Source organism: Chiloscyllium punctatum, chromosome 9, assembly GCF_047496795.1.
Source record: "Chiloscyllium punctatum isolate Juve2018m chromosome 9, sChiPun1.3, whole genome shotgun sequence".
Taxonomy (NCBI): Eukaryota; Metazoa; Chordata; class Chondrichthyes; order Orectolobiformes; family Hemiscylliidae; genus Chiloscyllium; species Chiloscyllium punctatum.
The window spans coordinates 34348945-34375405 of record NC_092747.1 but is presented as its reverse complement, the minus strand read 5'-3'; the positions used below and the strand labels follow the sequence as shown (position 1 = coordinate 34375405).

The 26461-nt window shown below is 41.0% G+C and overlaps 1 protein-coding gene across 1 annotated transcript in view; it reads left to right on the top strand.

Annotated features, from left to right (window-relative positions):
• Positions 1-26461, top strand: part of nbeaa (neurobeachin a) — a 913644-nt gene that overhangs the window by 76724 nt on the left and 810459 nt on the right. Inside the window, exons 2-6 of the mRNA XM_072577218.1 lie at positions 538-769; positions 11345-11445; positions 13886-13981; positions 21041-21162; positions 24886-25012. Coding sequence (XP_072433319.1) covers positions 538-769; positions 11345-11445; positions 13886-13981; positions 21041-21162; positions 24886-25012 — 678 coding nt within the window. The remainder of the gene's footprint in view (positions 1-537; positions 770-11344; positions 11446-13885; positions 13982-21040; positions 21163-24885; positions 25013-26461) is intronic.

Sequence of the window (26461 nt, the reverse complement as noted above, 5' to 3'; positions counted from 1 at the left end):
TGCCAGATCTGCTGAGCTTTTCCAACAAGTTCTATTTTTATCTTTGAAAGCCAATAGGTTATTGTACTTGAGTCCCTCTTTACCCCCACGAGATTCACATGTTTAATTTGTTGGAAGGATTGTTGGTTGGCATTGTGGCTTGTTTTAGTTTTAATCAACTGGGAGTACACAGGTTGTAATCGTGTTCTCAGGACCTGAAACGTTAACTCTGATTTCTCTCCACAGATACTGTCAGACCTGCTGAGCTTTTCCATCAATTTCTGTTTTTGTTTATGATGCTTCTACTAATTTCACAGATAACCTGGTGATCTCCAGATTCAGAATACAGTTTAGATGCAGCACTGAAATTTCCTCACTCATTTTGTTTACTAGATAAGCTTGCTGTGTCAAAGGGAAACTTCATAAAATTTACTGGTGTTGGACTCCAGCCTGAATCCAGTTAAAATAGACTGATCTAAATATTTTTAAAACTGTACAATTTTAAATGAAACTGTTTAACATTTTTTGCTTTTTTTCTTTTATCCATCCCTCTGACAGCTAGTTGGTGGAGAATTTGACTTGGAAATTAACTTCATCATTCAGGATGAGGAGAGCATAGCATGTATGATAGAACTTCTTGAACACTGTGATGTCACCTGCCAGGCTGAGATTTGGAGTATGTTCACAGCCATTCTGCGTAAGAGTGTACGCAACCTTCAAGCAAGCACAGAGGTTGGCCTCATTGAACAAGTGCTATTAAAAATGAGCAAAGTGGATGACATGATAGCAGGTAATCATGACTTAAGTCACACTGATAATATTAAATCTGCTAAAATGTAGGGCTCAATTTGATATCTAAGTGGATGGGTTTGAATGGGTTGAAATTGGGCCCAGAGATTGAATCACTTGATCCATTTTGTGATGTCACCAATACTGTTTGCATTTTTATGTTTAATCTGAAGTATTGCAATGAAAAATAAATTGGCAGGACAAAAGTCAGTGATTTTTGACAGAGATATTTTTGTGTTGTAAAGATTTGTTAAAAAATCTCTGTCCTTTTAGAATCTTACTTTCCTCAACTTTTGCTTTTCACTCGCATCCATCTGCAGTTCACCTTTCTAAAAGCCTCTTTTCTGCTTAATTTCTCTCTCCTTATTTTTGCACTCCATGAATTGGTTTTCACTCATTTAGTAATTTTTTTGGTTTTTCATTGAATGCCTCATTTGCCTTCTCTGTAAATTCTTAATTTCCCTGTGTGATTTTGGCAAGAAGAATAAAAAGACAATGTATTATGTAAATGGACATTGACTGCAGAATGCCAAGATTTATAGGGATTTATTTATTCTGGTGCATCAGTCCCAAAACGTTGGTATGCAGATACAGCATATAATCAAGAAGGCTAATGGAATACTTTTTTTATTCCAAGAGAAATTGCACATCCAAGTAAGGGTGCTATGTTTCAGTCATACAAAGCATTGTTGAGATTTCATCATGAATGTGGTATGCATTGTTAGGGAAGGAAGTAAATGCCTTGGATGTGGGATCTGAGCAGGTTTACCAGATTAATACCTAGAATGACAAGCAGGAGGCTGGAAGAGCACAGCAAGCTAGGCAGCACCAAGAGGTGGAGAAGTCGATGTTTCGGGTGTAACTCCTCTTCAGGACTGTGGGTGGGTGTAAGAGGAGCTGCAGGTAAAATGGGTTTGAAAATGCAGGGTGGTGAAGTGGGAATAGGTGAAGACAGGCAGAGGGTACGACCTGGTTAGTTAATAGGAGGAATGAATCCGGAGATGGCTGGAAGGGGGAGGGGCTGCGAAGGTAGTCGGGGGAAGGGAGGTTATTTCAAATTAGAGGCCTCACTGTTGAGCCCTCTGGGCTGTAGGCTGCCCAGGTGGAAGATGAGGTGGTGTTCTTCCAATTTGTGGTTTGGTTCATTGTGGCAATGGAAGAGGTCAAGGATGGTCATGTTGGAAAGGGAGTGGGAAGGGGAATTAAAATGGGCGGTGACTGTGCAGTCAGGTCGGCCACTGCAGGTCCAGCTGAGATGCTCGGTGAAGCATTCCTCAAGCTTACGTTTGGTCTTCCCAATGTAGAAAAGAACACATCGGGAGATCCTGATGCAGTAAACTAGGTAGGAAGAGATCTGGTGAACCTCTCTCACCTGGAAGCACTGTTTGGAGCTCTGGATGGAAATGAGGGGGATGATGTACTGGGCAGGTTTTGCATTTTTTTGCAGGGAAGATACCTGGAGGTTCAGGGGACTTGGGGAGAGTGGCGCATACCAAGGACTGCCAAAGGGAACTGTCCTTATGGGAGGTGGGGAGGGGAAGATGTTCTGGTGGTTGGATCTAGTTGGTGTTGGTGGAAGTGTTTTAAGGTTGTGTTGGATGTGGTGCCTGGTGGTGTAAGAGGTGAGGAACAAGGGGGACTTTGTCTTTATTGCATGGGGAGGGGGGGTTTAGAGCAGTGGAATGGGGAATGGAGGTGGTGCAGTGGAGGGCTGTCTAGATAACAGAGGAGGGAAATGCATATCCAAAATAGGTGGACATCTGGGATGCTTAGGAATGGAATGTCTCCTTGTCCGAGCAGATGCCGCAGAGGAATTGGGAAAATGAGTTGGAGTTCTTGCAGGACACTGGGTGGGAGGTGGTATAGTCCAGGTAGTTGAGAGAGTCTATGGGTTTATCGTAAACATCCTTCTGGAGACTGTTGCTGGAGATGGAAATGGATAGCGCAGCATGTCAGGGAGCATCCAAGGAGCAGGGGAATCTATGTTTTGGGCATGAGCCCTTCTTCAGGAAGGGCTCATGCCTGAAATGTCGATTCTCCTGCTCCTTGGATGCTGCCTGATCTGCTGTGCTTTTCCAGCACCGCTCTGATCTAAAAACTAATAGCTGACAATGAGGCAGCAGCCTCTTTGCGGGGGCCCATCCATGTGCCCATGGCCCACTCCAGATTTGGAGGAAATGGGAGGAGTTAAAGGAAAAGTTAAGGGTGAGGGTCAGTTTGGTGAGGTGGAGGGCATTGGTGGAGAGGGACTGGATAGATCTGATGGAGAGGAAGAAGCTGAGGGTGTGGAGGCTATTCTTGTAGGGTATGGACGTTTGTAATGACTGAACATCCATAGTGAAGATAAAGTACTGGGGGCCGGGGAACTGGAAGTTACTGAAGAGATGGAGCATGTGGTTGATGTTGTAGATGTAGGTGGGGAAGTGCCTGAATGAAGAGGGAGAGGATGAAGTCGAGGTAGGATGAATTGAGTTCAGTGGGGCAGGACCATACCGAGACTATCGGCCTGCAGGGGTATTACGCTTGTGGATCTTGGAACAGGTAGAACCAGGCAGTGCGGGGCTGACTGACTGGGTTTGGAGGCTGTGGAGGGGAGATCACTGGAGGTAATGAGGACACTGACAGTGCGAGTGATTTTGGCATGATGGTTCGAGGTGGGGTTGTGGGCAATGGAGTGTAAGGACGTGGTGTCGGAGAGTTGGCGGTCGACCTCTGTGACAGAGGCCAGCTTTCAAGACTATCACTGCCCCACCTTTGTTAGCAGGGTTGGTGTAGAGACAGTGGAATGCTGCACGTTTGGAGGGGGTGAGGTTGGTGTGGGAGAGGGAGGTGGAAAAATATGAGGCGGCCAATGTCACGTTGGCAGTCAGCAATGAAGAGGTTTAGGGTGGGTACAAGGCTGGCGGGGGCTGACCAAGTGGAGGAGGAAGGTTGGAGTCAGGAGAAGGGGTCCTCAGGGAGGTTGAGTTTTTTGTCAAAGAAGGCAGCACTGAGTCTGAGACTGCAAAGAAGAGCTCCACACTATGGTGGGTGTGGAATTTGTTGAGGTGGGGCAGACGGGCACGACCAGGAGCCCTTGAGGATGGTCCATTTGGCCTCAGATTTTGAGGTCGGAGGGGATAATGAATGTGGTAAATTTTCGGGGGTGGGATTTAGAGGTTCTGGGGGGTGGGGAAGGGGATAGCATGTGGTGGATGAGGGTTGGATATGGTGTGGTGGGGGGAGTGGGTGTGAGAGAGAAATGAGATTGCATGGGGGAGTGGGAAGGGGTGCAGTGGGGCTGAAGTGAAGAGGGACAGGTGGAGGGATAGGGTGCATTGTAGGGATGGGTGGGGGAGGAGGGAGAGCTCGTGTGCTGGCTAGCTGCAGGTAGGCAGTAGGACCAAGGGGTGAACCTGGGAAATGTAGTCTGAGTCTTGGTGGCAGACTAGGTGGAGCCAGAAGTGGAGGCAAGAGCTGGATGGTAGTCAAGGCTGGTCCGAGTGTTTTTGTCAGCAGTCATTTGCTGACCGCCGACATGACATCGGCCACCTGCACCCCCCCCCCCACCGAACTTGCAGCGTTCCACTCTGTATGAAACCCCAGTTCACCACCAAACCCACAGACAAAGGCGGGGCCCTCTGGAGAACTGTCCTCTGTATTGCAGAGGCCCAACGCCAACTCTGATTCCACGTCCTACCTCACCCTTGTCCACGAACCTACCGAAACCCATTATGCCATTATTAGTCGCACACTCCATGCTCTCATTGTCTCCAGTGATTCCCCCCCCCTCCACAGCCTCCAAACTCAGCCACAGCCTCCCACTGCCTGCTTCTACCTGTTCCCCAAGATTCAGAAGCCCAACTGCCCCAATCAATCCATCGTCTCCGAATGCTCCTGCCCCACCGAGCTCATCTCGTCATACCTCCACTCCATCCTCTTCCCCTTGGCTTAGGCACTTCACACTCCATTCCCCATTCCACTGCTCGAAACCCCCCATCCCCACAAACGTAATAAAGACAGATTCCCCTTGTTGTCACCTACCACCCTACCAGTCTCTGCACCCTACACGTGATCCTTGATCACTTCGTCGCACTCCAAGTGGACTCCTCCACCAAGAATTTCTTCCTCTCCCCAACCCGCTCTGCCTTCCACAAGGACTGTTTCCTTCAACTGTCCCTGGTTTGCGCCACTCTCCCCATCAACTCCCCGAACCCTCAGGCACCTTCCCCTGCAACCAGAAAAGATGCAAAATCTGCTGGTGTTACCATCCTTCTCACTTCTATCCATGGCTCCAAACAGTCCTTCTAGGTGAGACAGAGGTTCATCTGCCACTCTTCCTTCCTAACTTACTGCATCAGGTTCTCCCGATGTGGTCTTCTCTGCATCGGGAGGACCAAATGTAGATTTGGGGATCGGGTCACTGAGCATCTCTGCTGGACCGGCAGTGGCTGACCTGACCTCCCAGTCACTGCCCATTTTAATTCCCCTTCCCACTCCCTTTCCAACATGACCATCCTTTGTCTTCTCTGCTGCCACAGCGAACCAAACCGCAAATTGGAAAAACACCACCTCCTTCTGCCTGGGCAGGATACTGGATGGGAGGTGATGTAGTCCAGATAGTAGTGAGAGTCCGAGGGTTTGTCATAAACATCCATCTGGAGACCGTCAACATTGAGCTTGCCAGATAATTTCAGATAATCTGCCTTCCCTTCTTCCAACTCCCTTCCTAGCCCGTCTCCCTCCCTTCTCTTTCTCCCAGCCACCTACTGGATTCATTCCTCCCATTGGCCAACCAGATTGTACCCGCTACCTGTCTTCACCTATCCCCACTTCTTCACCCTGCCGCTGCCACCCTCTTTATTTGCAGCTCCCCTTACACCCACCCCTAGCCCTGAAGAAGAGTAACACCTGAAATGTTGACTTCTCCACCTCCCGATGCTGCCTGGCTTGCTGTGTTCTTCCAGTCCACTTGGATTCCAGCATCTGCAATTTTTTTGTCTTGAATACCTAGAATGAGCAGGTTTTCTTCTGAGGGTAGGCTAGGCTTGTTTCCACTGGGGTTTCCAAGATTGAGGGGTGAGCTAATTGAACTATATAAGATCCTGAATGGTCATGACTAAGTGAATGACTGTGTGGTACTGTCTTTATGTTGGGGCGCACTTTTTGGGCAGTGATCAGAAATCTTTCTGAGGGTTGTGAGAATTTGGTACACACTGCCTCCGAAGGTGGTGGAGATGGAGCCATTAAATATTTTTAAGATGAAATTGGGTAGTTTCTTGTTAGATATGAGATATTGGGGTTGATAATGTGGAATTTAAAAGACAAACAGATCAGCCATGACATTGAATAGTGGAGAAGGTTTGAATCAAATGGTTTACTACTTCCTGTTTTGTATGTTCACATTTACCTGCTGCTTTGAATCTTGGATATAAAATTACTGACTTTATTTTAGAAAGATATGCTGAGAGGCACACTTGGTTGAAGTCCACCAAGATCTCCAAAAAGCAGTTAGCCTGACGATTTATAGTTTTCATTCTCCTGTATGATGATAATATTTTTACACTTCACTTGTTAGCACTTAAAACACATCCTTTTTTCAGTACTATGCATACTCTGAAGATTCTATGTTAGCTGTGTGATGTGTTATTATGCCTCTATGCATACAACATCCTCCTCCTACAGCCCCTGCAACCCCATCTGCTCCCTTATCAGTTTCATCCTTGTGAACATTGCTATGCTTTACAACTTGCATTCTTAGCTAGATTTTCAGAGAATTCGTTATATACCATCTTAATGGCAATGGTATAGGCTATTTATCCCATCATCTTTTGAAAAGATACCTTAGTTATTCATATACATTTAAATATCAATCATAATCAATTGTCTCACTTTAGCTCTCATTCATATCTCCTCCCTCTTTTACATTTGTCTTTTTCCACTATTTCATGTTTCCTAAATTGCAGTTGCCACATGAGAACACAATGTGATATATACAAGAATGAAGGATAGAAAAAGCCTCTTTCATATTATTTTGTTGAAACATATACAATCCAAGTCTTATGCATCTCACTTGCCATCCTATTCATTAGGCATCTATGCTGGAGAGGCTACGAATCCAAGAAATATGTGCTCAGAAGTAACTTAAAGCTGAAAGAAAGCTCTGCCACTGTAGATCTTAGAAGAGTTTCCCAATCAACCATGTTCCAGAACTACATTCCTTAATATCTCACCTTCTACATATATCAGATTGACCTCAGTCAGAAGTTTATCTAACATCCTTCTGAACGTTTTCAGCAAATTTGCACTCAAGCCGTGAGCTAGCAACCTATTACATAGGTCACAATTCAAAAAATAATTATATTATGCAGCTTATGCAATGCTTATGTAACTTACAATTGTGCACCTTTGTCCAATATCACTTAAACAGCTTGTTTGATCTATTTCTACAGACCAAATCTATTACTTTTATTATTTAAAGAGCTCAATCATGTCTCTTTAAAGTCTATACTTAAATATTTTATTCGGTATCGATGGAAATAGGCATAAAGTTGTAGACACAAATGGAAAACTGAGGAAATGAAAGGTGGCAAAACAGAACAGAGGATTTTGGCACTGCTTCGTGGTATATATTTAATGCAAGATGTCCGGTGATTAAGGCAAATGGGCAGATGACATGGCAAAGATATGTAACAGCTATATATTGAAGCATGACTTCAAGTAGGGCTTCAAATAACTCAATGGTACCTCATTTGTGACTGTAGGGATTTCAGACGAGAGGGAAATGTATCATCCTAAGTTTATATTGGCCTGAGCCATAAGAGTAACAGTAAATGTTGGTGTTACTTTTGTGTAGGGTTATGTGACTTTCTTCGTAGTGTTTTTGTACCTAACCCCACATTGTAGGAAGAGGCCATTCTGCCATCGAAACTACACCAATTCTCTGCAGCACATTCATCTCAACCCACCCTATCCCTGTAATTCCGCATTTATTATGGCTAATTCACCTAGACTGCACATCTCTGGACACTACGGGGAAATTAGCGTGGCCAGTCCACCTAACCTGCATGCCTTTTGGACATTGGGAGGAAACCAGAGCACCCAGTGAAAATCCACATGCACACAGATTGTGCTTACAGATGAAACAAAACTTAGGAGAATTGTAAACTGTGAGAATGACAGTGCAGAATTTCAAAAATATATTGACAAGTTGCTGGAGTGGGCAAATAGATGGTTTGATGAAGTTCAAAGTAGGGAAGTATGTGATATAGAAAGAATGTCAAAAGACATTGTAAAACAGGGTACTATTCTAAAGGGTATTTCAGGAGCACCGACTTTGATGTACAGTTGTCATTAAAAATGACACGGCAAGTCGAGAGTGCAGTATTGAAGGCTACCTTAATAGTGGCGTGGAGTATGGAGGAGGGATGTCATGCTTAACATTATGGGACACTGATTAAACCTTAGCTAAAATATTGTGTACAGTTCTGGGCGCTGCAATTAATGAAGGACATAAATGCATTAGAGAGTGCAGAAGAGTTAACAAGGATGTTTCTCTGGATGAGAAGGTTCAATTATGCGGATAGATTGGGACTGTTTTCCTTGCCAAGGCAAAAGCTGAGTGAAGATTTGTTAGAAAGGGTCTGGATCGAGTAGCTGGTGAGAAACTGTTCCCACTTAAAAAAAAATGAATGTTTGAGAACATGGGGCATAGTTTTGCTGAAGGAGCAAGTGTGACATGAGAAAATCTCTTTTGCACAGTCCTTTGCACGTGGAATGAGCTGCCTGAAAGTTTGGTGGAGGCAGTCAAATTGAAGCATTCAAGATGGTGATTGAAATTTAAATAATCATCAATGTTGACAGGGTTGAGGAAAAGGTGGTAGCTTCGTACTCAGTCGAAATGTTCAGAGAATCGGCATAGCCGAATGGACAATGGCCTACTTCTGTAAAAAGCCTGTGACTTCGATGCTGCAGTTGAATATGGGAGATCAACCTATAGAGTGTGGAATTGCCAAGTGGAGAGGTAACAAAGGCATGTGAAATGAGAGTTTTAACAGCTAATGAGTTAACACAGAAATGGAATCAGCTGATGAGGAGGTATAGTTTACCTTTGTTGTAGTCATGGAGTATGTTATTTGTAACACTGACAACTGTTGGTGCTGTGTTAAAGGACAGTGACATGCAATTTCAACTGCCCTAATATTAAGTGGGATGATACAAAGTTAAAAAGGCACTGACAGTGTAGAATTTTAAAAATGTGTTAAGAAAACTTATAGCCAGTGCATAGCAAACTAAACAACAAGGATGGGTTGTGCTGAACTAGTTCCAAGAAAAGGGATCTGTGGTGGATGCTTTGATTTTGATTTTCCAGAATTCCTTAGATTCAGGGACATTTCCTGAGGAAAGAAGGAACAGCGTTAATGAGGAACTATAGGCCATCAGAAGAAACCTTTGCAGACATGGGGAGAACATGCAAATTCCACACACAGACCGTCACTCATGGTTGGAATCAAATCTGGGTTCCTGGGAGTGCTAACCTCAAATGTTTAATAAATCTTTTTAAGTATTTTAGGGACATGACTAGTACAATAGAGAAAGGAAAACCAGTAAGTATAGTGTATTGGAATTTCAAAAAAAATGGTAAGGTGATTTGCTTGAGGTTATTATACAAAATTAGAATTTGCAGGATTGCAATAATATACTGCATGGATTGAGGATTAATTAATGGACAGGCAGATTAATTTAGCATATTGTGATAGCTAATGATCTTTAAACTCGTCAGTTTGGTAATACAGTACTTTGAATATTTAGGATAATTAAGGCAATTTATTGGTAATGTGATACAATTTTGTAATGCACAACAGTACGCAGTATATGCTATAACATTATTATTATGGAAGTATATTTATTTGACTCATAGTGACATCAGACATTCGCTTGTATTTTAAAATGAATGGAATCTGTTTTTACTTCAATCTGTTTTTACTTCAATTACCATGTTACATGTTATCATTTTGCCTTTTAATTCCTGTCTATTTGTCCATTTTTAAGAAGTTGTCCATTGCACAATTTACAAGGATGGATATAAGCGCAATTCTATTAGTTGCCTGAAGTTCTTTGTGGAGTTGGGATGCACTTCCTTAACGCTGGTATTTTTTTCTTCAATCTCTTTATTGCATGATGTGCTTGCGTCATGCAAATTTGAGTTTTCTAACTGTGCAGCACCAAGGATATGCATTCTTATATTAAATTAATGTGTCTAACATTACTTTCATTTTTGTGGTTAAGCCACTCTCTGGGTGGATAAAACCCTTCCATATTCAATGTGGCTTTGTGTTGGAGCCACTTAATGATGACCCAAGAGACAATGGAGTGATTTGTTGTGGCTTACATGGAAAGGTTAGAATGATTGATGACTGACATTTGGTTCATAACAGTAACTACAAAAGTGTAAAGTGAAGCTTCTCACTTTTTAAATAAATTTCGCCATTCTTGTGTTTTGTCAAAATGTCACCCAAATTAAAATAAAATTTAAGCCTCGCAATATATTATCAAGAATAATGAAATTTATTTTTCTTAATGCCATTGTTTCATTAAAAATGTTAAGTTTAGGATACATTACTGTGTGAAAGAATGGCATGTCAGGCAATGTGAATTTTGGCTGGCAGGACTTCATCTCATGGCCCAGTTATATCTGCGGTTGGTATTGATCACAGTAAACAGAAATGGAATTGTTTTTGACTGTGGTCTCCTTTCCTCGAGTGCAATAACTTACCAATGCTAACTGCCCCATGAAGATTGGCACAGTGGCAGAAACTCTTCCAATTTCATTTCAACTGTAGAAGAGCTGCAGGTGCTACAAAGTGAATTAACTTTAGCACTTGTCAATGAAACAATCAAAATCCTAAACCAAATAGTTCTGACTAATTCGTAGATCTGTGTGTGTGTATCACACATTGTGCAAAGTATGCCTACACAATAAAATATGTTAACTGTGTATAGTATGATGCAGAACCAGCAGTGGAATTTAATGTTAACTGCTTGAATCGTTCAAAGCCAGGTTTTGTAGTTGGCCTCTGTGCCTGCAATCTGTGGATTTATTTGTGATTTTAGTATTTTTAATGCAAAAATATCAAAAGTTCCCTCTAGGTGGTCTTTCAAAATAAACAGTATTTTCTTTTATTACTTTCCAGTCCAAAGGTTTCAAGTAATTATTTTTTATGATGTGAACCTGTGTGAATTTGTTTGAGTCATAAAACAGCTTAACTTTTATCTCAGATCAACATTTAAATGAAATTGATTGGTAAATTTTTTTTCCTTGATTTAATATGAATTGCAGAAGAATACCAGAATATCAATTACTAAAAACATTTGCAATGAATCTGGAATAAATGAGTGTGAACCTGTTAAAAAGGTAAATATCAGTAATTGATAGAAACTTGTCAAGTTTTCTTTAATAAGGACAGGACGCAGAATTGTAATTTCCATCATTGTTGTTTTAATTTCTCAAGTTGCTTTCTGGTTTGTGTTTTTCACATGCTAGAATATAAAATGTATCAATGTACAACTTGATTAATGGTGGGAAATTTCTTTACAGATTTGTTAGTTGATATGTTGGGTGTTTTAGCAAGCTACAGCATCACTGTCAAGGAACTCAAGCTGCTTTTCAGCATGTTGCGTGGAGAAAATGGATTTTGGGTAAGCTCCAGATTCAATGTTAATGCAGTGAGACCAAGTTTTTGTTTTGCACGAGCATGTAACAATAATCCAACAAAAAGCACAAGGAACTCAAGAATCTGTGTTACTTTTATGGATATCATATGATTAGTTACCAATCTGGGTAAACTCCAAGTTTACTAATATTGGAAACCAGCCCCCCCCCCCCCCAACAAAACCCCACTTTGATTTTACATCATTCTTACTTACCTTCGGTCTTCCATCATGGCCTGTTTAAACAAATCTTGTTCTAGAGACCCAGCTGCAGCTCTCCAGATTGCATTCCTATTACATTATTGACCATGCAACTTCAATTTGTGATTGCCCATGTTTGATGCCTTGTATGTTATCTCTTTCCCTTGCAAATTTGCTGTCATCACCCTTCAGGAAAATAACATTGCAAAATAGCACCTTTTTTCAACATTCCCTTTTCCCAGAGTCCTTGATTGAGTTATTGTCTTCCACATCCGAAAAGGTAAAAAGGAAGACTTGGATTTATATAGCATATCTCATGACCACTATATAGCCAGTTAATTACTTCCTGAATATAGCCAGTGTCACAAATTGTCAGTCAATTTGTGCAGAACGCAAATAATGTAAAAATGGTAAAATAACAACCTATTTGTATGATTACTGTAAGATAAATATTGGGCAGAGACTTCTGGGATTAATCCACTGCACCTCTTTGCAATTGTGTTACAGTGTATGTTGCTTCCACCTGGCAGATTAGGATGGATGTCTGTGTGGGGACTGGGGGAGAGATTGAGAGACCGATTAATGTCTCACTTAAAAGAAGGTATCACCAGTAGTACTGAACTGAAGTCTCATTCCTGATGAAGGGCTTATGTGCAAAACGTTGACTGTTCTGCCCTTTGGATGCTGCCTGACCCGCTGTACTTTTCCAGCACCACTTTTTTGACTCTGACTGTCTAGCATCTGCAATCCCCACTTTTTCTCTGTCAGACTGGATTGTTACACTGTAGTGAGTCTTGAATTGATGATCTTCTGACTGAGGCAGGAGTGTGATCAACGAAGTCCAGCACTGCCCAACTTTCCTAGACCCCTTGTTAGGTGCTCTTCAATAAAGTTTCTGCTCTCTTGGAGTACCAAAATTGCTCTTGTATAAGATAACGCATGATATCCTACTTGATTGTGATGAAGGCAAACTGTCCGTCCTTGATTCATAGCAGCATAGAATCCCTACACTGTGGAAGCAGTGTCCGCGCTGCATCTCCGAAGGGCAGCATTCCACCCAGATCAAAACTCCCTAACCTATCCCTGTACGTTTTCCATGGCTAATCCACCTAGCTTGCACATCCCTGGACACTATGGGCAAATTAACATGGCCAATCCACCTAACTTGAACATCTTTGGACTGTGGGAGGAAAAAGGAGCACCTGGAGGAAATCCCCATTGACACAAGGTGAACGTGCAAACTCCACACAGACATTTGAGGCTGGAATCGAGCCCGGATCCCAGGCCATGTGAGGCAGCAGTGCGAACCACTGAGCTGCCATGATTCCTCTTTCCTCTATTTCTTTCTGCTATCTTTGATATGATTGACTATATCATTGACCTCCAGTGTGTCTCTACTGTAGTTCAGCTGGGTGGTACTATTCTCACTTGGTTCTGTTCTCATCTATTTAATTATAACCAGTGCATCACTGCAGTTGCTTATCTTCTTGCTATTGTACAGTCACCTCTGGTCTCATGGGATGTATCCTTGGATCTTTTTTATTTCTGCATGAAATTTAATCCAGTTAGGTATTGGGAAGGCTGAACCCATTATCTTCAGTTCCCTTTACAAGCTTTGTTCTCTGATAACTAACTATATCCCTATCTGTGGCAATTGTCTGGCTAGGATGTCTGCATCATTGATGTTGATAGCTGCTTTGAATTTCTGATAAATTTGTGTCTTTACTAAGATTGTCAATTTCTGCCACTATAACACTGTCTCTCTCAAACTCCTTTTGATTCTGAAACACTTATCCATGTCTTTGTTTCTGCTTGACTCAACTATTACAAATAGTTGCCTTCCACATGCAACCTTCTACAGACTTGAGGTCTTTAGCCATGTTAAGTTCATCACCTCTGCTTGCTGGCATGCATTGGTTCAAGATCAAATAACACCTCTATCTTTAAAGTTCTCATCTGTTTTCAAAGCTCTCTAGTGCCTTGCCCCTTTCTATCTCCGTAATTCCTTCAATCCTGAGATACATATATTTCTCTCATTCTGTCACTTGCTATTAGAGCATATAGCAGTTGATTTTGGGTTTATGACCTTTCTGATGTCACCAATGTTTTTCTTAAGATAAATGTATTAACAAAATTACAATGATAATATCTAATCTTGAATTCATATCTTTTATATGCAACTGGATTGAAGCTTTTTTCCCAATCTTTTTTCCCAATCTTTTTACAGCCCAGGCATGCAGTTAAATTACTGTCAATTCTAAATCAGATGCCACAAAGACAAGGCCCAGATACTTTCTTCAACTTTCCTGGACGCAGTGCAGCAGTAAGATTATTAGAGATTTCATTTTTTTAATCCTGTATTTAATCTTGTGTAACATCTTTAAGAATTATGAAAAGCTTGATGAAGAAGTCTTGTTGCAATTAAGTGAAACCTTGGTAAGACTGCATCTAGAATAATGTGTGCTGGTTTGGTCCCCTTAGCTAAGGAGGTTTATACTTTCTGTAAAGTGTAGCTGGTATTCACTAGAGTAATTCCAAAGTTAATAAGGTTGTCGTTTGAGGAGTCTGGACCTATATTCTCTGGAGTTTAGAAAAATGCTAAGTAATGTCAGTGAACGTAAGAAAACTCTTTCAGAACCAGTTGGGAAAAAATTGTTTGCCATGCCTGGTGGGTTTGGGAGATGGATGGGGTGGGGGGTGGTGGTGGAGGTGTTGGGTTGTGGGGGGTGGGGAGAGAGAGATGGTGTTTGAGCATTAGGTTGCAATCTCAAGAATAAGGAACTAAACATTTGGTACTGAGGTAAGAATGAATTTGTTAACTCAAAATACAGGAGTTTTGAAATTAACTATGCCAAAGGCTATATAACTCAGTCATAGAGAGGTAGTGATTTCTAGATTCTAATGATGTCAATGATTATGGGGATAGTGCAGAGGAATAGTGTTGAGGTAGATAATCTAAATTCTTGATCTAGAAAGGCAGAGCATTCTGAATTACCCATTCCTGTCCTTGTGTTGCTATGTTCCTAACACTTAACAGAATATTTAAGATGAAGTGCGAATAGTTCCAACTTGATATCCTCATATTTGTGTTTCACTCATTTAATATAATCCAGAAGTCTATTTGTTTTATTTGCTGCTATGAAGTAAATGTATATTAATTGGACCCAGTGAGAGGGAGAAATTGAAGAAAATAAGTATTAATTTAAAAAGAAGGTGCTAGTCAAATTAACAAGATTAAAGATTGACAGAACTGCAGGAAGCTGAGCTGATAACAATGTTTAAGAGGCACTTTGACACATGAAGAGGCAGAATATGGAGGGGTATGGATCATATGTAGACAGCTGCCATTAATTTAGAGAGACATCATGATCTGAATGGCCTGTTTCTGTTCTGTACTGCGCTATGTTCTATAAAATGCCCATGGTCTGAAAATCTGCATCCTAGAGAGTTTTATAGAAAGTGGCTCTGGAATATTGGATGCATTGGTGGTCATCTTCTGTAGACACTGGAGCCATTCATACAGATTTGGATGGTGGCATATGTAAAACTATTATTTAAAAACGGGGAAAAGAAAACAGAATTACAAACTATTAGTCTAACATCAGTAGTGTGGAACTTGCTAAAATCTATCATAAAAGAATAATAGTATAAAAGATAATGGAACACTTGGAAAACACCAGTGTGATTAAACAAAGTCGGCATTGGCTTTTGCGAGGAAAGTCATGCTTAACTAATTTCATGGAGCTTTGTGAAGGTGTTACTAATAGAATAGATCAGGGAGACCCAGTGGACCTGGATTTATTTAGATTTCAGGTAGGCTTTTGATAAAGTCCCACAGAGGCTAATGAGCTAAATTAAAACACATGGGATTGGGAGTAATAAACTGGCATGAATTGAACCAGTAGTTGACAGACTGGAACAAGAATAAATGGGTCTTCTTTTGGTTGGCAGGTGGTGACTACTGTTTGTACTTCAGAGATCAGTGCTTGAGCCCCAGCTATTCAGATATATATAAATGACTTGGATGAGGGAACAAAATGCAATATTTATAAGTTTGCTAATGGCACAAAGCTAAGTGGAGTTGAGAGTTATAAGGAGGCTGCAAAGAGGTTTCATGTTGATCTAGAAAAGTTGAATATGCAAACATATGGCAGATATATACCTTTTCCCCTCTCACCTTAGACCTATGCCCTCTAATTCTGGACTCCCCGACCCCAGGGAAAAGACTGTCTTTTTATCCTATCCATGCCCCTCAATTTTGTAAACCTCTAGAAGGTGAAAAAATTTTAAAATAATATGTTGGGACACACAAATAAAAAAAAATGCAGATGCTGGAACTCGAACAGAAATAGCTGGAAAAACTGCAGATCTGGCAACATTTGTGGAGAGAAAGCATTTTAGGACCAGTGACTCGCCTTCAAAAGGGTCTTCATACTGAAGAAGGATCACAGGACCAGAACCAGTAACCATGCTTTCTCTCTAATGCTGCTAAACCTCCTGAGTTTTACCAGCTATTTCTGTTTTTAAGGTGAGTTGAGTATTTGCTTAGAGTATTGAAAGTGGCAGGACCAGGAGTCCGAACAGTAAGTAAATCACAGCGTTCTTTACTCTTGTACTCTGTATTAACCAAGTCGAGTACAAGAGCAAGGTAGCGACACTGAAATTATGCAAGATATTTGTCAGATTTTGATGTAAGAATATTATGTATAGTTCTGGGCGCCACTTTATAAGAAGGATGTGAGCGCATTGGCGAGAGTGTCAAAGCAGTTTACAAGAATGGTTCCAGGGATGAGGAATTTCAGTTATGAGAGTAGATTGGGGAAGTTGAGGTTCTTCTCCTTGGAGCGAAGGAGGGTAAGAGGAGGTCAGATAAAGGTTTTAAAAATCATGAATGGGCTGGAAGGAGTAGATCTGCTTGTAAAATTAATAAGCATAAGAGAGTTCAGATTTAGTGATCAGTATAAGAAGCAAGGGTAAAGTAAAGAAAATCTCTTTCAGCAAGTAAATAAGGTATGGAATGCACTGCCTGAAGTCTGGTTGAGGTAAGTGTAATTTGAGGCATTCAAGAGGGCATTGGGTGAATGCTTGGATGTAAATAATTTACAGGGGTAAGGGAGAAATAAAGCAGGAGACTGGAATTAATTTGGTGATCATTTAATGAGATGGTGCTGATCTGATGACTTCCTTCTGTGCTTTTACACTCCTTTTGATTTTGTGATCGGGATTGCATTAACTCAAGTTGGAAGAGTTCAAAGTCTCTCAACACCAGGTTATAGTCCAACAGGTTTGACTAAACCTGGTGTTGTGTGATTGTTAACTTTGTCCACCCCAGTCCAACACTGGCACCTCCAAGTTGAGAAGAATGAGAGCAGATCTGATTAAACATAAAATTCTAACAGGGCTTGAAGGGCTAGATGCAGGGAGGATGTTTACACTGATTGGCCAGTCTAAAAGCAGGGGTCACAGTCTCAGGAATGAAGCAGGCCATTCAGGGTTGAGGGGAGTTAGTAAGCTTGCAGATGAAACCAAAATTGGAGGTGTAGTGGACAGTGAAGAGGGTTACCTCAGATTACAACAGGATCTGAAGCAGATGGGCCAATGGGCTGAGAAGTGGCAGATGGAGTTTAATTCAGCTAAATGCGAGGTGCTGCATTTTGGGAAAGCAAATCTTAGCAGGACTTAATAGTAAGATCCTAGGTGATGTTGCTGAACAAAGAGACCTTGGAGTGCAAGTTCATAGCTCCTTGAAAGTGGAGTCGTAGGTAGATAGCATAGTGAAGGTAGTGTTTGGTATGCTTTCCTTTATTGGTCAGAGTATTGAGTACAGGGAGTTGGGAGGTCATGTTGCGGCTTGACTGGACATTGGTTAGGCCACTGTTAGAATATTGCGTGCAATTCTGGTCTCCTTCCTATTGGAAAGATGTTGTGAAATTTGAGAGGGTTCAGAAAAGATTTAAAAGGATGTTGCCAGGGTTGGAGGATCTGAGCTACAGGGAGAGGCTGAACAGGCTGGGGCTGTTTTCCCTCGAGTTTTGGAGGCTAAGGGGTGACCTTCTAGAGGTTTACAAAATTATGAGGGGCGTGGTTCGGGTAAATAGGCAAAGTCTTTTCCCTGCGGTTGGGGAGTCCAGAATTATAGGCATAGGTCTAGGGTGAGAAGGGAAAGATATAAAAGAGACCTAAGGGGCAGCTTTTTCACAGAGAGTGGTATGTGTATGGAATGAGCTGCCAGAGGAAGTGATGGAGGCTGGTACAATTGCAATATTTAAGAGGCATTTGGATGGGTATATGAATAGGAAGGGTTTGGAGGGATATGGGCCGGGTGCTGGTAGGTGGGACTAGATTGGGTTGGGATATCTGGTCAGCATGGATGGGTTGGACCGAAGGGTCTGTTTCCATGCTGTACATCTCTATGACTTGGGTGGTTAACCTATGGAATTTTCTACAAGGAAGGCTGTGGCGCTTGGTCATTTAGTACTTTAATGAAAGAGATTGATCAGTTTTTTAAGCTCATAAAGGTATCAATGAGTATGGAGAGAATACAGGAATATAGTGTTGAAATAGAGGATTAGCTGTGATCATATTGAATGACAGAGTGGGCTCTAAGTGAAGAATAGCTTAGCTTTGCTACTAGTTTCTGTTTTAAATATCATTCCCATTAACTTCGTAGCACTTTCAATTTCAATCTTGAATATTTTTCACCTCCACCCATGAGTAAGTGTTCTTGGAATATATGTTTTGCCTTTTTTTTTTTTCCCCTCCATACCTTACCTTTAATACCTTGCATCAAATTATACTGACTTTCATCTGCCACTGTGCTGTTGATTTTGCTGTTTTTGTTGCATAAATGTTTGGTCTAAGTTCAATTATGCAGCCTTGTGTACTAAAAAAAAATGTAGGCAGTATTAGTTTGTTGTAAAACTAGGTGTGTGCCAAACTAAATATCTTGTTTTTTTTCCCACTCACTTCTAACTTTTTCTTCTCATCACTCATTTCTTTTTGATCTCCTTCTTTCTGTTTCTCTTCCCACCTTTTTGTTGCAGTCCCTTAGTTCTTTGTCTTCACCCTGGACTAATACACCAGGTCATCTCTGAAGTATTGCCTACGTACATTGGGGAAAAGACACTAGATCCAGTCGTAGCTGAAGTATTTATTTATAGTAGAACAAACATAAGAGCAGGTAATTCCAGGGTTTTTTAAAATAGTTGGGGATAAAAGATATTTTTTTGTAAAAAAAAAACAGGACAGAGCAGGAAGGAGGAAGAAATGCTATTGACTTCCTGTTTGTAATTTAGTGGATGGAATGAAAAGTTGAGGAGGTACATTTCAACAAACAGTGAGGATTTTTTTAATGCACCATGACAATTAATCTGTCAGGACATACAAAAAATAAACTCCAGTTGCATTCTTTGGACTTGACTATGTCAATGTTCTGCCGGCCAACATCCCATCTTCTACGTAATGCAACCTTGCGCTTACCAAAAGCTTGCAAGCTCACATCTGAACTATCACCAATTTGTGTTCAGCATCACATTTAGCTTATTGAGTTATGCTGGCACTATTGAACCTATTCTACCATTCAAGGATATCATAATCTGTGGCATACCTCCATAAAATTATCTATATCTCTTAATATCTTTGGTTATAAAGTATTTATTGATTTCAGTTTTGAAGCTAAAAATTGACAGTAATTTGCAGCAGATACTTTCAAACTTCTGCACTCATTGTAAATAGAAGTACTTCCAAATTTCATTCATGAAAGGCTTGCTCAACTTTTAGACTAAATTCCCGAGTCCTCGATTTGACAACCAGCAGAAAATAATTCTTTCTATCTACTCTATCAGTTGCATTTAATATTTTGAAAACTTCAAGCAGGTCATTCCTTACCTTTTATAAATTTCAGGCAGTAAAGTCATGGTTTATGTAATCTTTCCTCAAAATTCAACTTTTGGTCTAGCATCTATCACTTAGTAGACATTTGAAATAGTTACATGACTTAAATTAAAAAATATTTAGCAGATAATATGTCTAAGCAACGAATTCATGCTCAGGAGTTGGTGTACTTAATATTGAGTCCAGAAGGTTATGAAGTTCCTCATCAAAAAATCAAATGCTGTTCCTCCAGTTTCCAGTGGGATTCACTGGAACATTGCAGCTGGCCAAGGAAAGAAATATAAACACGTATTGAAATAGTGAGTGGTCAGAAGGTCGAGGTCCCTCAATGGAGGGGTAGAAAGAAAGGAGAAGGGAACATGACTGTTTCTGGGTGGAAATTGGAAAATTGGTCAGACAAGGTTGATCACCCTGTCAATCATAGTGGGGGAAGTGGTGGTAAAAGTCCTTGGGGAAGAAATAGGAAGACTTGTTGAAAGTACCATTTTAATGCACAACATTGGAATAGATGTCAAAGAAATGGAGAAACTGGAAGAACAAATGTGCTTCTTACTAGAAGCAGGGTGTGAGGAGGTATAGTAAATGTAACTGTGAATCTGGTAGAATTGTAAGGTGCATGTGCTCCAGATCTCCTACTTCTACCAGTATTTCCATAAACATAAGCATTTGTTACAAATCTAGCAATGGTTCAATTTTAATGTTTTTCATGATGGTTTTCAGATCCTTCCATCCTTGCCTGCCCTGTCAATCCTTGCAACTGCCACCAGTCTTAGAAGTCTTCAAAACATCATTGCTGCTCCAATTTGGTATCTTGTTGATTTGTGATTTTAATTGCTGCAACATTTCTGACCTTGCTTTCAATTGGTTTGGACTAACTGTGGAATTATCTCCCTAAATTTTTTTTAGATTAGATTAGATTACTTACAGTGTGGAAACAGGCCCTTCGGCCCAACAAGTCCACACCGCCCCGCCGAAGCGTAACCCACCCTTACCCCTACATCTACATCTACCCCTTACCTAACACTACGGGCAATTTAGCATGGCCAATTCACCTGACCTGCACATCTTTGGAGTGTGGGAGGAAACCGGAGCACCCGGAGAAAACCCACACAGACACGGGGAGAACGTGCAAACTCCACACAGTCAGTCGCCTGAGGCGGGAATTGAACCCGGGTCTCTGGCGCTGTGAGGCAGCAGTGCTAACCACTGTGCCACCGTGCCGCCTTCTCCTTCTCAACCAAGGTGCTTTTTAACCTTGGATCTCTGGCAAAGTCTTTTATTGTAAGGTTAAGCACCAAAGGACTTTTTTGCAACATTAAGTATGAGTTGTTAAAACATACCCATTGCTGATCTAGGTCATGTCAAGAATATAGCTGACCATCATAGTGCACATCGATTTGCGGCAGATTACATCACAATGACCACATGTAATCAATATGTTCGTAGGCCTCCATAATGCTCTGAAATCTGTTACCTTTTTCTTTTCCAGGCCATTGCTTTGCCTCCCATTGCTAAGTGGCCTTACCAAAATGGTTTTACTTTAAATACTTGGTTTCGCATGGATCCGCTAAATAATATAAACGTGGACAAAGACAAGCCATATCTTTACTGGTATATACTCAAAATTTACTTATGCATAGTTATTATATAAGCTGGTGTTTTTTAAGAATGTACTTATTAAATTTTTCTGATTGATGAGCTGCACTTGTCTTGTGGTTGGGAATACAAATGACAATATAATTAATAAAAACGCTTTAATTTTAAGGACTGGAAGTTGCATTTTATATGGAATTAATTTGTTTATGCTGAATATTTATTTGTTTGATTTAACATTTTTCAGTTGTATTGTAAATGCATTATATAATATCCATAAGTTTTCTTGCTTACTGAACTTGAATCATTAACTCTTTCTCTTGCTACAGATGCTGCCAGACTTGCTCAGTTTTTCCAGCAATTTTTTTTATTTACTTAGCTCTTTTTCTGAGCTGTCAGTTAGAGATGCGACCTTGTATAGTAAGTTTAATTAAGAGAATTAAATTGTATATATTGCTCTTTATTTCCTCATACCTAATTTAGACGAACAATGTAGCATGTTGTAGAAGTAACAAATATGACAAATGAGGCATATTTCAAAACACAATTCCAAGCAGAAAATTCTGCATCCACACAGCAGCAGCTTTGACTTCTAAGGAAAGGAAGCTATTATTTCTGATTTGACAGATCATTAGATTAATATTTGAAAGCAGACCAGCCCCTCCATGATATTGGCAAAACATGAACAGGAAGGAAGAAAGTATTCAAAGTTTCTAAAAAGATTTGTAGCTCAGGTGCTCGTTGTTGTGGTTCTGTTCGCCGAGCTGGGAATTTGTGTTGCAGACGTTTCGTCCCCTGTCTGGGTGACATCCTCAGTGCTTGGGGGCCTCCTGTGAAGCACTTCTGTGATCTTTCCAACGGCATTTGTGGTGGTTTGAATCTGCTGCTTCCGGTTGTCAGTTCCAGCTGTCCGTTGCAGTGGCCGGTATATTGGGTCCAGATCGATGTGCTTATTGATTTGAATCTGTGGATGAGTGCCATGCCTCTAGGAATTCCCTGGCTATTCTCTGGCTTGTCCTATAATAGTAGTGTTGTCCCAGTCGAATTCATGTTGCTTGCCATCTGTGTGTGGGGCTACTAAGGATAGCTGGTCGTGTCGTTTTGTGGCTAGTTGGTGTTCATGGATGCGGATCGTTAGCTGTCTTCCTGTTTGTCCTATGTAGTGTTTTGTGCAACCCTTGCATGGGATTTTGTACACTACATTGGTTTTGCTCATGCTGGGCATCGGGTCCTTCGTTCTGGTGAGTTGTTGTCTGAGAGTGGCTGTTGGTTTGTGTGCTGTTATGAGTCCTAGTGGTCGCAGTAGTCTGGCTGTCAGTTCGGAAATGCTCTTGATGTATGGTAGTGTGGCTAGTCCTTTGGGTTGTGGCATGTACTCATACACACAAAAGAAGTTGCATCAAGACACTATTCAAAAGGGCCGCAACACACTGCAGTACACCAGAACTGCAAAAAGAGGAAGAAGAACACCTCTACAATGTATTCGCCAAAAACGAATACCCGCGTAATTTCATCAACAGATGTCTAAGGGAAAGACAACGGATCAAGGACATGCCACAACCCAAAGGACTAGCCACACTACCCCATACATCAAGAGCATTTCCGAACAGACAGCCAGACTACTGCGACCACTAGGACTCATAACAGCACACAAACCAACAGCCACTCTCAGGCAAAAACTCACCAGGACAAAGGACTCGATACCCAGCATGAGCAAAACCAATGTAGTGTACAAAATCCCATGCAAGGACTGCACAAAACACTACATAGGACAAACAGGAAGACAGCTAACGATCTGCATCCATGAACACCAACTAGCCATGAAACGACACGACCAGCTATCCTTAGTAACCCCACACACAGATGACAAGTAACATGAATTCGACTGGGATGACACTACTATTATAGGACAAGCCAAACAGAGAACAGCCAGGGAATTCCTAGAGGCATGGCACTTATCCACAGATTCAATCAACAAGCACATCGACCTGGACCCAATATACCGGCCACTGCAACGGACAGCTGGAACTGACAACCGGAAGCGGCAGATTCCAACCTCGACAAATGCCGGAGGAAAGATCACAGAAGCGCTTCACAGGAGGCTCCCAATCACTGAGGATGTCACCTAGACAGGGGACGAAACGTCTGCAACACAAATTCGCAGCTCGGCGAACAGAATCACATCAGGAAGAAAGTATAATAGATAAAACTTACACTGCTTAAGCACTGTTGCGAGAAATTGCTAACTTATTTTACAACTCCTGACATCAATAGAAGAGCTTGACAGTGGTAAAAAGTTGTGGATAAACAATAAAGATGATATGCTTCATTTCATTAAAATTCATGAAAAGTCAAAGTGGATAAAAATATGAAAGTAGAATAAAACCTTATGTTTTATGTTATTATGTAAGTTCTTCTGAAGAGATGGGTTTTTTGACTGAATGATGATCAGATGACTTATTTGCAGAAACAACTAAATGCACTCCTACTCTATTACAAACATCAGTGTGGTCTAGGTTCGAAGCTGATCGATTTAACAGACTTCCCTGATGGATTCCAATGTACTGTGACAGTAATTCACAGTGAGGCTTATACCTTTAAAATGTCACGTGGCATGACATCACAATTTGACACATTGTTATCCATCTTGGTTCTTTTAAAGATTCATGTTTGGCCTGATCATAGATATATGCAATGTTCCAACAAAATCCAGTGGAATGTGAAAGTACTGATGAGAAAATTATTAAGACATAAGATTTGAAGTTGCTGAAGCCAATAGTTGGAGCAGGAGGTTACAAGGGTGGGTCAGGAGGTATGTGGAAAGCTGTTCTTGAACCATGCAATGAGCTTGGTTGAAACAATATAAAATGGCAGTATGGAAAGATTGGCATAGGTGCATAAGGGAATTTACGTCTAAAACTACGGGAAGTTCAAGATTTTCTTTTAGAAAAGTAATTCACGGGATGCAACAAAATGCTACTCAGTGCTCATAATATTTTTGCACTTGGACTTGTAGTTTTTATTACATTCCAGCTTGTGATTACAAATCCATTTCAGTGCAGACCACCCCCCACAACAGATGTTCAACTTATGTGAACAAGACAAAAGTGCATCTCCTTAATAAGTCAGATTCGAGGCATCCTTTGATTGCGAAGCGGCCCATTCCCAACTCTTCAGAGAAGACTATTCAAGAACACACTTTGCATTCAGCCCTGCCTGCCACTGGCCTGTGTTTATGATAGTAAAGGCAGATTTAAACCTTAATTGCTAACTAATTGGGCAGTAAAGTGTCTTCGTAGCTCTGAGGGTGAATAGCCCAGTGGGCGACGTATCCATCTCTGTATTATGGGGGGAAAGTTCAAAGATGGGCTGGAAAGAGGCTGGGCACACAGCATGCTTTTGTAAAAAGTTGATGTAAATTATGCTTGCTGGATACCTGTAAGTTCCGAACTTCTTCATTGCTGGTTAGAAATTAGGATGCAAGAAAAAGCAATTGAGGGGTATGCTTTCTCTGTTGCTCTTCCCTTGCTTAATTTGAAGCAGACTAATGATTTTGGCTTTGCATCTTTGTGATTCAGAGATGATATTGAAGGTGTGTGTAGAATGATTTGTCCTGACTAATTATAAAACTGGGCAGTATTAATTTAACATTGTTTAGAAATGTATATCGTGAACCATGATTTATCTGCAACAGACCTTTTTTTCGAAGACATACAATAATGTTGCATTATCCATTTGCAGCTTTCGAACGAGTAAAGGAGTTGGCTATTCAGCACATTTTGTTGGAAACTGTTTGATTATAACATCATTGAAATCAAAAGGAAAAGGTTTCCAGCATTGTGTGAAGTATGATTTTCAACCGAGGAAGGTAAGTACATGAAATGTGCGATATTAATACATGGTAGAATGCATTTTGTAGAACACAAATACCGGTGTGTTGAAAATGTATTTTTGTTAAACTGTCGATACAATTTTTCACTTCCTTGGTATTTCACTTAAGGTTTAAACTTGTATGATGTCAGTTTTGAATATAGTTCATGCTTAGTAAGAAGTCTGGGTTTGATATTTGTGTTTTCACAGAATGCAGATATTTCTAATGTAAATTTGACTGGTCTATTCTGGTGCTTTGTGTAACAAATACAAGTTGACAAGGTTTCGCATTTGTCTCTAAGTCTGACTATTGTAGATTCAAATCCCCCTCCAGTGATTTCAGCTGGCATTTGACTGCTGTACTAAGTTAAAAATCTCTCAACACCAGGTTATAGTCCAACAGGTTTATTTGAAGCACTAGCTTTCGAGGCACTGCTGCTTCATCAGGTGGTTGCTATACTAAAGAATTGCTGCACCGTTTAAATGAAAGATGAAAGCTCCAATAGCAATAATCAGTGGAGTTCTCTACAATGTCAGAGTCAATATTTATTCTTCAACAAGTGTTACTAAATCAGATTAAATGGTGATTATTGCATTGTGGATCATTGCTATGTGCAAATTGGCTGCTGTATTTCCAGCACTCTGAAAGTTCTTAATTGTCTGTAAATCCTGAGGCAAGGGTTTTGAAGAAGTAACAAAGAGGATTGATGAGGGTAGATGTGATCTAAATGGACTTCGGTAAGGCATTTGACAAAGTTCCCTATGGGACACTGAGCAAGGTTAGATCTTATGGAATACAAGGAGAACTTGCCATTTGGATATAGAACTGGTCATAGATAGAAGACAGGGTGGTGGTGGAGGGTTGCATTTCAGACTGGAGGCCTGTGACCAGTCGAGTGCCACAAGGATCGGTGCTGGGTCCACTACTTTTCATCATTTATATAAATGATTTGGATGGGAGCATAAGAAGTACAGTAAGTAAGTTTGCTGATGACACCAAAATTGGAGGTGTGGTGGACAGTGAAGAATGTTACCTCCAGATTACAATGGGATCGTGATCAGATGGGCCAGTGAGCTGAGAAGTGGCAGATGGAGTTTAATTCAGATAAATGCGGGTGTTGCATTTTGGGAAAGCAAATCTTAGCAGGACTTATATACTTAATGGGAAGGTCCTAGGGAGTGTCGGTGAACAAAGAGACCTTGGAGTGCAGGTTCATAGCTCCTTGAAAGTGGAATCGCAGGTAGATAGCATAGTGAAGGCGGCGTTTGGTATGCTTTCCTTTATTGGTCAGAGTATTGAGTACAGGGAGGTCATGTTGCGGCTGTACAGGACATTGGATAGACCACTGTTGGAAAATTGTGTGCAATTCTGGTCTCCTTCCTACCGGAAAGATGTGAAACTTGAAAGGATTCAGAAAAGATTTACAAGGATGTTGCCAGGGTTGGA